General features: G+C 42.2%; 1 protein-coding gene across 2 annotated transcripts in view; it reads left to right on the top strand.

Annotated features, from left to right (window-relative positions):
- Positions 1 to 12,320, top strand: part of CDC123 (cell division cycle 123) — a 60,511-nt gene that overhangs the window by 615 nt on the left and 47,576 nt on the right. The window contains exons 2-5 of one of the 2 annotated variants that reach the window (XM_081053221.1): positions 406 to 534; positions 4,726 to 4,797; positions 10,566 to 10,623; positions 10,881 to 10,913. In XM_081053221.1, the coding sequence (XP_080909347.1) occupies positions 527 to 534; positions 4,726 to 4,797; positions 10,566 to 10,623; positions 10,881 to 10,913 (171 nt within the window). In that variant the 5' untranslated portion in view covers positions 406 to 526. The remainder of the gene's footprint in view (positions 1 to 405; positions 535 to 4,725; positions 4,798 to 10,565; positions 10,624 to 10,880; positions 10,914 to 12,320) is intronic. The other variant, XM_081053220.1, reaches the window with a different exon arrangement.

The following is a 12,320-nucleotide window of genomic DNA, read 5'->3' as shown; positions in this document are numbered from 1 at the left end:
GGAGATTAATGGAGTCCGTCCATCTCCGCCGCGCGTCCTGTTGCGTGTCAGGGAGTGTGCCAGGGGAAGCCGAGGTGGGGAGGTCGCGGTTCGGAGCGGGGCAGGGGGGAGCGGGGGCGGCGGCGCGGGCTGGGGCGTTCACCGTCCCTGCCTTTGGCATTGCGCGTGACGGGAGGTGGCCCGGGGCGCTGCGCAGGCCGGGCTCGCCCCTGGGGAGCCCCCCGCGGGACTTAGGACAGCGATGCCGACCCCGGCTCGGATCTGGTGAGGCTCCAGCACACAGTGTGCACGGTAAGCGCTGGTGCAGTGTGGCTACGTGTTGCTGCGGGTGGCGGTGTACTGCGAGCGGGAGGCATCTGGGAGAGCTGCGGAGCGGCGTTTGTTTTCTCCTTCTCTGGCCCGCAGCTGGCAGGGCCAGCGGAGGAGTAATTGTTTCGTCCTGCACCCAGCCATTCAAGGAGTGTAGGCAAGGCAGCTGGCAGAGGAGTCCCAAAGGTTCCAAAGGAATCATAGCACCTGGAGCAAGATGCACGGGTAGGCTTTCCCTCCCTGTGAGGGGACAGATCGATAACAAGAACTACAGACCTGTGCGTGTGGGTTTCTGTACTTAGCCCGCTCCCTCTGTCAGCCTCAATTTCCACTTACTTAGACAGGAAGTGTCCCTCCCTTCTCCTTCTGTCCTCTTGGTGCAGAGAGTGTGAATGCAGAGAGGGAGAGAAGCTTCTCTGAAGTCCTGAGAGGTTGGCATAGCACAATGAGATTATTCACAAGACAATTCTTTGCCATCCTCTTATGCCTACATAGAATCTGCTTCCAGTCATCCGTGGTGGAATGGAGGTTAGAGCAGCCCCAAGGAAGGTAATGTCTGCATTTGAAGATGCTCAGAGTCACACCAAAACAAGGAAGAGCTTCAACAGAAGCAGTGGACATGTCCTAATATAGAAGTTATCTTCCCACTTTCCATGCCAGTTCTTCACTACGTGGCATAATTGAAATAGGCTTTGCGTCTGAGATGATGCTAGACTTCTTTATTTCGGGTTGGTATGATATAAGGTATGCTTGTGAACTTGTCAGACATTTTCACACTGACTTCCTTTCAACCTGTCCTTTGCTTTTGGTGCCGGTAGATTTCGTAAGCACTGGCTTAGTTTCTCTACCTTCAGCAACATGCTGTGATGGTGAAGAATTGGACTCTGCCGTCAGAGCCATCTGCCTGGCTCTGAATTTGGGTTCCACCAGCCTTTTAGCAAGTTGCTTAATTTTTCTAAGCCCCATCTGGAAAATTGAGAAAATACTAGGATTGTCATGGGAATTGAATGAGATAAAGCATTTAAAATGCTTGCTACTCTGTCTGGCATGTAGTAAACACACAGATACACATATGGTGCTTGTTGTTTTATGGTGCTTGTGGATTTAATCAAAGCTCCATTGGAGCAAAATCATTTTAGTTCACTTAAAATGTATACCGTTCATATAAAGCTGAGAGTGAAAAATAAATGAAGAGGTGGGATTTTTTGAACAGTCCACCACCAAGCTGTGTTGTCAGAACACATTCTTTTTTTCTTTTTTTTTTTTTAAGATTTTATTGGGGAGGGGGAACAGGACTTTATTGGTGAACAGTGTGTACTTCCAGCACATATTTTTTTTCCAAGTCAAGTTGTTGTCCTTTCAATCTTAGTTGTGGAGGGTGCTGTTCAGCTTCAAGTTGTTGTCCTTTCAGTCTTAGCTGTGGAGGGCGCAGCTCAGCTCCAGGTCCAGTAGCAGGGGCGCAGCCCACCATCCCTTGCGGGAGTCAAACCGGCAACCTTGTGGTGGAGAGGATGCCCTCCAACCAACTGAGCCATCTGAGAGGCAGCTCAGCTCATGGTGCCGTGTTCAATCTTGGTTGCAGGGGGCGCTGCCCACCATCCCTTGCGGGACTCGAGGAATTGGACTGACAACCTTGTGATGGAGAGCCCACTGGCCCATATGGGAATCGAACCGGCAGCCTTCGGAGTTAGGAGCATGGAGCTCTAACCGCCTGAGCCAGCGGCCGGCCCAGAGCACATTCTTTTACTCTGTGTTTAAACTCTTCAGTCTAGTGAGTTCTGTGGTGACATTGCTGGAACCTACCATGTGGCAGGCTACCCCTCCGCGCCCAGGCCAGTCTGGTGGTGTTGTGACAGCTTTGTCATTGTCATCGTCAGCCTTAATGCTGAGAGACCATATTCTGGTTTTGGACTCAGCATTACTATTCAGTGTTTATTAAACAGGGTTCAGAGATGATTACGCAGGTAAGAATAGAAGGACATGTTCTGACAAGTTCTAGAACTTTGACTCAGACTTAAGAAAAATTAGAAGACTTTGGGCCATTTACCTTTCTAAGTGTGTTTTTTTCCTCAAACATGAAAGTTACGTTCATCTGTAAAGTCCCTTTCTACCTCTAAAACTCCTTTCGAGTCACTTATCTGTATATACAGAGCTGTGTCAGCTTGATGGTGTGGGTACTTTGTCATTCAACTCTTTTACATCTGTCAGTTAATCCTTATTGGATTCTCGCCTAATAGTGGATTTCAGTGATGGATTTAAGCTCTTCTCTGACAGCTGTATTGGCTTTCTGTAAAGTGCCTGGCAAGTGACTTGTGTATGGCTGCAGTCTTTCGGGCATGGTTCCTTTTTCCTCCAAGTTTTGGTAGCACTTGGTACATCTTGGTACAGCACTTACCATATCGTACTGTGATTTTTTATTTTTCTATTAGAATCACCTTGGTATCCTCCTTGACTTACATAACAGTGCAGGGTAGCTTCCTGAGGGAGCTGTGACTGAAGAGTGCAGTGACTCATGAGAACTATGCAAAATCCAGCGTGGTGTCAGCTAGTAATATCTGTAAGAAGTGTAGACCCTCCAAATAGGAAGAATGTGTGTGCAAAGAATTCAGAATAGAATCAAACAGTAAGTAGATGTTTTGAATCCAATCAAGGATTGATACCTGGAGGAAAAGTCCAGATTCAAATCAGACTTGAGAATTAGTGTAACTCAAAAACAGTGAACGTGGACTCTGAAGTCATTGATTTGGGGACTTAGAGACATTGTTGATATAAGAGATTCTCTGTGTGCTCTCCCTGTGGTCAGCAAAATCACCCTAGATGCCTAGGAGCTGGTATTCTATCAACATTTCTCAGTCTCAGGCCCTGGAAAAGAAGGTAAACAAACTTGCTGTTCTCTTGGAAAGGTTATCTCTGATTCTCTTGGGATGATATTGTTACTTTCATGGGTATCTTTATTTAACCCCAGGAAGAACTAAAATTAAATATAGAGGTGATGATAATTCATACTTAAGATTTTTATCTTCTTTTCTATTTATTTAATAACTTTAAGAATTTGCCACTTTGAGGATAATAGGCATATATGAAAAACAGATTAGCCTTGCAGTTCCGATTTAAATTGTGTAATTGGTTTAGAATTGTGATACATTAAAATGTATAAGAAAAACTTTCAAGTTTTTAAATAGTATCAGATTGTTTGCAAGAACCTTAGATTCACTAACAGGTTAATTTGCTGGCTTCATATGAGTGAAATATCAGGGAAGGCTTATTTGTAATTAGACAGTTGACAATTAAAAAGAAAATTGAATGGATTATTTTTGTAAAAGAGTTAAAACTTCAAAAGCAACTTTTAAGTTTCAAAGGCTCACTTGAAATTGGTTAAAATTTAGCAGATTTACAAAGAGAGTAAGGTTTGGTAGTTGACCTTTTTTAAAAACATGAAGAACTAGGCTTTTAAATTTGAAATTAGAACTGATAAATCAGGTATTATTTTAAAAATTGAAGTAGCCCATGAATAATCTATTCTGTGCACAAAAACCATTGTGATGTGCCCAAAAAACTTATCAATCAATAAATGAAGTATATTTATAAGTTGATGTTCTGTTGACCCTCTGAAAGCAGGCCATAATGTTTTTCACTTAAAAAAAGTACACGTCTCACTATCAAAATAATAATATTACCTTTAGGTATCTGTGGCAGGATTTTTAAATGGTTTATTACTACAGGGTAAAAAACAAATTGTCCCATGAGTTTTTAAAGTGACTTCTTAAATGGCTTTGCCATTCCTTGGTTATGATGATCGAAACAAATTACACTAAAGCATGGCCCGTGAAGGAGCTTTATTGCTCTGGTCATCAGTTAAGTCAAATGCCACCGAAACATCCACAGAGAGCATGAATCCTTCAGGGTATGTGTTCCTTGCTCACCAAAGAATGGTTTCCAGAGTCTTAGTCTACTTCTGCCCTCTGTCTTCGAAGGTGGTCAGATGCTGTTCAGCTTCTGATTGGTTTGCTACATTTCCCGTGCTGTTGCAAATACCTGCTGGTCTCTAATTTCTTAGAGGCGTTACATAACAACTGTACTCAAGCAGAATTCTTTTGAGTTGGTCTCTTTCACACTGTGATTTCAGCCCGGTTCTTTGGATTTGGTTGGCTTTTGTTTCTGTACCACAAAGACAACTGGCAATTTTATGAATCTAATTCAGTTTACTACAAATTTTATTCATGTTATTCTAATTTCTAGTCTGTTGCCACCAAATGTACATCATTAACATTTCCCACTTCCTATTCAAATAAAGGGGACAAGTAATTAAAAAATTAATTGAGTTTGGAGTTTTTTCTCTTTGCTTATGCATGGTCTTTTTACATGATGCCATTTTTTGATATATGCTTGCCCTTTTATTTTTATTTTTTTTTTTAGTGTCATTCTTCCACTTCCTCAGAATGTGAAGGATTATTTACTCGATGATGGAACTCTGGTGGTTTCAGGAAGGTAAAGTACATCAGAAAGTATTTTTAACTTTATCATAGAGAAATATTGTGCTGATGAAATCTCAACTGTTGCCGTGTGAAATAAATACATTAGCTTTGACACCATTCTTTCCCCTTTTTTTCCTAGCTAAAATCATGTGATCTTTCGCCTGTATTCCTTGTAATCTTATTAATGCTCAATTAATAAGATTTTCAGAATGGAGTACTTCCTCTAATTATTGCTAGATATGAGATTGAATGGCTCCGTTCATCTCTGCTGTTAGAAAATGGATACGTTGATAACGATGCCTTCTGGAGATGGGTTGGGGTTGGTGGGGTGAGAGGGCCTGTTATGACCCTTTGAGGTCCTTCAGTTTTTAAGATAAAAAATTCATTGTCCATTGCAGACAGAGCTTTACTAGGGCATATCATTTAATGTGTTAGCATTTTGTTCCCCACAGTTAACCCACCATGGCCCCACCTCCACTTTCTCTGTCCATGTAGTTCCTCTGTAATAGAAGAAGTTACCTTGCTTTAGTCTTTTTAGTGCAAACGTGAAAGTTTAAGAATCATGGAATTTAAGGACGTTCCTATTTATTCATCCAGCTCTCTGCTCAGAAGTCCTGTTATTGTAGTGCTTCAGCATCCTTCCTACAACAGCCTGGGAGAAACCCTTGCTGGGACCCCACTCTTTTTTGTAGAATTATAGGTTGGAAGTAATTTTCCCTTAGGATTATTGAACAATTTGTTTTATCGTGATAAAATACACATAACATAAAATTTACCATGTTAACCATTTTAAAGTGTACACTTCATTGGTTTTAAGTCCATTTATAATGTTCATCACCATTCATCTCCAGAATTTTTTTCATCCTGTGAAACTGATAGCTCTCTGTGCCTCAGTTTTCTTGTCTGTAAGTCGGGTGACTGATATCATAGAACTAACCTCATAGGATTGGGGCATGGATAAAAAGAGATCGTCTATAAAATGTTTAGCCCAATGCCTAGTCTATTGTATGTTCTTAAGAGATACTGCTCTCATCATCATTAATCGCAGTCTGAACATTAAACACATCAGTCAATGTACAAGTGAAAATTGTGGTAAGTGCTATGAAGGAAATGGGGAGGTCACTCACATATTAAATTACTGGGGTTAGGGGCAGTGGGGCTGAGGATTGCAGGGAGGGTTGGAACAGCCTGAAGAAATAACCGAGGAACCTCTGAGATACGAAGTTAGGGTGTCAGTCAGTTGAAGGGCGGAAGGAAGAATCTTCCAGGCTGAGGGAACAGAGCAAAGGGGGGTTCTGAGGCATGGAAGAGCTTGCCATGCATGAAAGTAAGGGTTACATGTTTGGAGCATGGTAGGGGCAAGTGGTGTGAGACTCAGCTGGGGACATGGGAGAAGTAGTTAGGGTTCAGGTTGGGGTGGGTGTGGGGGAGTCATGTTGAAGATTCTAGAATTTATTCTGAGGTCAGCAGGAAGGCGTTGAAGGGCTCTGAGCAGATTTCCGCTGTGAACAGTGACTGTATGAAAACCGAACACCAGTTAGGATATTACACTGGACCAGGTGAGAATGGATGGCGGCTTGCACTAAAATGCTGACACTGCACGGGGAAGAAGTGGATGAATTTGACACGTCTTGGATCTTGTTCATAACACACAGGGCACTTAGCATCTGAACAAGTTGGAGTTTTTATTAGCAGAGAAGTGGGGAAATAGCTAATCGGGTCTGCCGTAGTCCTGATTCTTCATGTCTCATCTCCTGTGACTTCCACGTACAATACATTCCTTTCACTCCAGGCTGTAAGTTCTTCATGGTGTCTTATTTATAACCTAGCATGGAGTCTGGAGCCAATAAATATTTGTTGAATGAGTGAATGAATGAACATAGTTACGTCACTCCTTTTCGTGGTGGCCTGTACTGAGTCGGATGAATAGTACAGACCAAGGTACCTGGGTGTATCTTGTTGCCAACTCAGATCTACTGGCAATGGTTTCCTGTTGTGACGTGTTGAGAAGAATTCTGAAGCTGCAGCCAGGGTTCAGGCAAAGAGAACGTCTCGCTTGATTATCATTGCCTAGAGTGGGTATTGGAAAGGCTGGTAATATGCATTTCTGGTGGAGACTGATTCATTTTCATTGGGTGCCTTCTATGAGATGGGTGCTGAGCCCGCTACTGGACTAACAAGATGGTTGGGTGGGACATCCTACCTTGGGAATCCAGGCTTAGTAGTCAAGTCAAAGATGTAAATAAATAGATGTCTGGGGTTTTTTGAATAAAAGCATCCACTATTCTGATAAGCAATATTTTTGGAGCTTAAGCAATCACTGCGAGTGGGGATGATCCAGGAAGTTTTTATCGTACAGGTGATAACTAGAACTTGGCCCACAAAATGGGGCTCACAGTGTGTCCAAGTACTAAGCCTCACCGTCCCTTTCTGGTCCTGAGTTCTTTCTTAAGGCAGAATAATACTAGATGCCAATTATAAAACAAATGTTAGATATGTTCATGTTTTGAATCACAACTCTGTCAAGAAATAATACCTAAGGTAGAGATAATATTAAAAAATGATAGTATAAGTATCTTGTTAAGAAATAAATACGAAGCTACCAGGAGTGGTTCTGTTCAGATTTATTGAGTGTATATTTTATGGTAAGTGTTATGGTAGCAGTCATTGCAAAGGCATATCCTCCTCTGTAAATCAAGGAATTGACACACTGGTTAATCAATCAATCAATCAGTCTGTTGTGGTTTTGGTTAATGTATACCAGTTTCCCAAATTTGAATCAAGTCTTTGTAATCCTAAAGAATTGAGCTTCCAGATCCGCAAAGCAAAGAACGAGACACTGTTATAGGACAGGCAGGCTCACTTGTTAGGTAAAATCTCAGAGCTTCCGTTATTTATGGCACCGCGTGGGTCTTCTGGTGGTCTTGCAGAGGTCACGCCTGCAGCTGTAGTCATATGGGGGCTTGACCGAATTGGACAGTTTTAAGATGGCCTCACTCACATGTTTGGCAGTTGATGCTGACTCTTAGCTGGGCCTCTCTTTCCATGTGGTCTCTCATCCTCCGAAAGACTAACCTTAGCTTCTTCACATAGTGGTGGCTGTGTTCCACAAAATGTGAGTAAGCTGTGAAGACTTGACACCTAGGCTCAGAATTGTGGGGTCACTTGTGCTACGTTCTGTTGTCCTGTTGTCCGCAGTGAGTCCTGAATTTAACCAGTCTAAATTAAAGGGATGTGGAAATAAATGCTATTTCTTCATGAGAAGAGTGGCGAAGTCACCCTGGAAAAGGGCATGCCTAACGCAGTACAAGAATTACTATAGCCATCTTTGCACATCATCTGAGGTTTTCCCTCCATTCATTGTGCTATATACTTCGTGGTCCCTTTCGTTCTAGAGACTTAACATTTTTCAGTTTGGGGACATTTAAAAATATTATATCATTGATGATTTCCTTGCTTTTCCTTCTAGAACTCCTATTATTTAGATGTTGGATCTGATGGATTAATTCTCTGAACTGTATAATTTCTTCTTTATTGTCTATTTCTTGGTCATCGTAGTTCTACTTTCTAGGTAATTTCTTTGATTTTGCCATTCATTCCTTTGAATTTTTAAAATTCCGCTGTCTGGTTTATAGATTCTACAAGTTCAATCCTGTCCTCTGTTCCTCTCTTCTGGCCTCTTGTTATTTCATGGATGCAATATTTTCCTGTATCTTTAAGGATATTAATGATTTTTAAAAGTATTTTTTATTTGCTGCCTTTATTGTCTTATTTCTTCCATGTACCTTTTTCTTCTTCATTTTCTAGAAACTTTTTTATCTTGGAGCCTTTCTGTAGTTTTCTAATGATCTTAGGCCTTTATTTATATTTAAGAGTGAGGGACACACATACACATTTGGAAACTGTACCTGGGTGTGTTACCAACCTCAGGTGTGGCTGCTTGTTGCCTGTGAGCCAATAACTGAGAGAAAAGGTTGGTGGAAAGAAAAGCAGGTTTGTTCAAAATGCCAGCATTCCAGGAGGATGGCAGATGCTTCTCCTGTTCCCAGCACGCCCAAAAGGTTTTATAGGCTCTTAAGATGAGGCAGAACAAAGGAAGAGGGAGTTTTCTGGGTGTTGAATGTGAAGAAGGACTCTGGTTTGTTTCACAGATAGTTATCTCAGTCTCGTTGGAGTGGATCCCAGCAAGAGGCTGTCATAGCTTCTTTCCAGTCAGTAATTTTGCCGCGGGTGGGTGGGGGGGTGGGTGGGTGGGGTTTAGGAGATTAACAACAGGTAAGCCTGCAGCCTTGAGAAAACACTAAATCCAGTTGTTCTGCAAATTAGCGAAGGATGAATATGGCCTTGAGTAAACAGCCATTAAAGTCATAGGAGGGGAAGGAAGCAAAGAAAAGAAAGTTTTAAAAAGCTTTAAACTAGATTACATTGGCAAACCGAACCAAACTATAGTGTTGAATCTTGAAAATAAAAACTACAGTGTAGCCCTTACGGGGGGGGGGGGGGGGGGGGCTCCTTGACTAAGATTGATGGAAGATTCCAGCTGCAGTACCTGTAGGTGTTTCCTCCGGGGTTCAGGCTCCACAGAGGGGAATCATTGAATCTGTCCGCATTCGGGGAGCAGGGTGGGCGCAAGGGGACCGGAGGTCTTACTGTTCGCAGGACTTGCACATTATGGACCTGAGGTCTGAGCCTCTGTACTTCATTTTTTTCCGAGAATAAACTTGCTTACCCCCAGGGGTGCCGGAGGTTAGCTGCTTGGGTGTACAAGTTGAGGAAGGCTGAGTGAGTTGTCCTGCCTCTGTAGGGACTGGAAACCAGTCACCCTGTTCGTAGCCCAGGGCTACCGTCCCATCACTCACCTTGACTCCTCGTCCTGGGTGCTGCTCCATGAGTTACCCCCACACTGGCGTTCTGGTTTCCAAGCTTTTGTTGTCATCTTTCTTCTACAGTTGTCTCCTTTTGGGTCCTTTTTCACTTGGGATCTTTCCTGTCATTTTAGTGGAGTTTCAAATACCAATGGTCAACCAGAGTCTCCATTTTCCTTTTTCTTGTAGTTTCTTTGTATGGATCCTGTGCTGGCTCTTATTCTGATTATTACCTGTTTCAGTTAGTGAGTGAGTTCTTCTTAGGGCAGTAGTTTGTAGTTGACTGTTAAGAAGGGGCCAGGACATGTTATTCCCCACCCCTCCCCCCCAGTTCTTTCAGCTTTTGCTTCCCTCAGGCAATGCAGATGGGCTGCTCCAAGGCCCCTTCCAACACCTGCTTCAGGCAGTGGCTTCTTCAAAGAGAGTGTGTCTGAGTATTTCTCTTGCCCTCTATCCCCCACAGCTGTGTGGTTCCGGTCCAGACGCCAGCCCACTCGCTCTTTTCACTGTATAAACAACGATTCTCGCTTTGTCACACGAGTGGTGCACAACAGCTCGTCAGGTTTCCTGTGGTGGTGGTGTCTTCCCGCCAGTGCTCCTGTCTTTGGCGATACTTTCTCATTCACTGCATTCAGACTGGTGGGTGACTCTTAGTGTCATCACAGGAGGAGTCTGAGTTTTCCTTACCTTGTTTCTAGTGATTTCAGAGCAGAGAAGTTTTTATTTTGTCATCTCTTCTTGACAGTGGACTCATTAATTTCATGTTGGTTTTTAATAGTTTGTCTCAAAAAGTGAACTTTTCCTAATATCACCCTCCAATCTAAGGCTGTTTTTTAATATCTCAGTACACCTGAAATTATGACGGCATGGTACGAAAGCCCTTTTCTTGGTTAATTTTTGCTTTATGGTCTTCTAGAGAGGATCCCCCAGCACGTTCTCAGCCAGACAGTGATGATGAGGCAGAAGAAATACAGGTTGGTTCAGAATGAAGTACTCTGTTCTATAGACTGTTCTAATTTAAATGATCTCAGACATGGTTCTGACATTTAGCATATATTCAATAAAGTGAGAAATTACACGAAAATCTCACTTTGACTTACACTTTTATTTATATATACTTTGTGTTCAGGAAAAGATATTTTGCATCATTTCTAGATTGTAGCGCTACTTTCTGGAGCTCCAGTGCACTGTCCACATTTAACGTTTTGTTTCTATCCTTTTCTCCATGCAGTGGTCGGATGACGAGAACACGGCCACACTTACGGTAAGAGCGGAGTGCCCACGTGGGGACAGCCTCACTCTGTCACACAGGGTGCCTTAGGGTTTTAGTGCGTGTATCTCTAAATTCTCACTTACTCACCATTTCAAATATTGTTTTCTGTGTTGCCTGTTATGTATGTATTATTTGGAAAAACAACTTGAATCATACAGGCAAACATGGCTGCCCTTTCCCCCCGTGGGATTACAAAGGAAATAATTGCATAATTGATGATTTGACTTGTTTCTCTTAAGCCCTGAAAGAAGAGATCGAGTCTAATATTAAACTCTGAGGTTCCCAGATCTGTGGAACCTAAGTTAAAGGGAAAATCTGTATTTACTTATTCAAGTATATTTAAATCGCATAAAAATTAGTTTCTTTCAAGTGAGAATAGAATTTATGACATTAATCAGTAGCTTGTATAAAAATGTAAAAGTTGATCGAGTGTATTATAGTCTTTCAGGATAAGAGTGCTGTTGTGAAATTTAACTTATAAAAGCATTCTTAAAGGAATGAATGAAGTACAAATGTATTTCTAGAAATAGAGTAGGTAAGTGAAACTCGTCATACCTTACTTGAGATAATAGAGAAAGGTTTTTATAAAATGTAAAGGCACAGTAAAGGAAACTAGTTTTAGGGGAAGGTATATTCTAATACAATTCCTAATAAGAAGATACTTCTGTTTATTTTAATGAAAGAGATGTGGTTTCCAGGGTACAAGAAAAAAAAGTGGAGATGCCTAAGCTGATACATTCCCTTAGGTATAAAGAACATGCCAACATACTCAGAAAGGCGAAGTTTGCATATTTTATTTTACTCTGGATGTCATACAGGTCAGTCAGTCCCCTTTTATGAGCACTCTGTTCTGTCCAGCGTGCCTGTAGTTACCCACCGTGCCCAGGGTACTGCGGTGGGTTCTGGGAAGTAGACAAGGGTGACTGATTGATTCCTGTCTGTTACTGATCAGGGAGTTTATGAACCAGTGGGGAAAGATGCCCCATTTTGGGGGAGATGATAAAGTGTGTCAGAACAGAGAACAGTTACAACGGAGGGGCTCTCGACATACTGAAAGGGAAAAGGGACATTTGACCTGGACCTTCAAAGTGGTAAGAATCATCAGTATCAACTCGTGTTTTTAAACATAGGTAGGTAGATACAGAAATGAGTATATATGCGTATGTGTGTGTATGTCTGTTTACCAAAGTCTGCCAAGGTCTAGACGGTGACAGAGGATGTCATGTTAGCAGCGAGCATCCCTAGTGTCCTGACCTTGGTTTCTAAATGCCATTCTCCATATAAAAGAATGGAAGCCCCATGGAGAAACTCAAGACTGGGGGCAGGAAAGCAAAGATGAGCCTGAAACAGCTTGTTTCGGAAGTGAGGAAGTAACCTAAGAATGATGGGCACATGACA

This window comes from Rhinolophus hipposideros, assembly GCF_964194185.1.
Source record: "Rhinolophus hipposideros genome assembly, chromosome: 1".
NCBI lineage: Eukaryota > Metazoa > Chordata > Mammalia > Chiroptera > Rhinolophidae > Rhinolophus > Rhinolophus hipposideros.
Note: the sequence above shows the minus strand (reverse complement) of the source record. Positions and strands in the feature narration are given on the sequence as shown.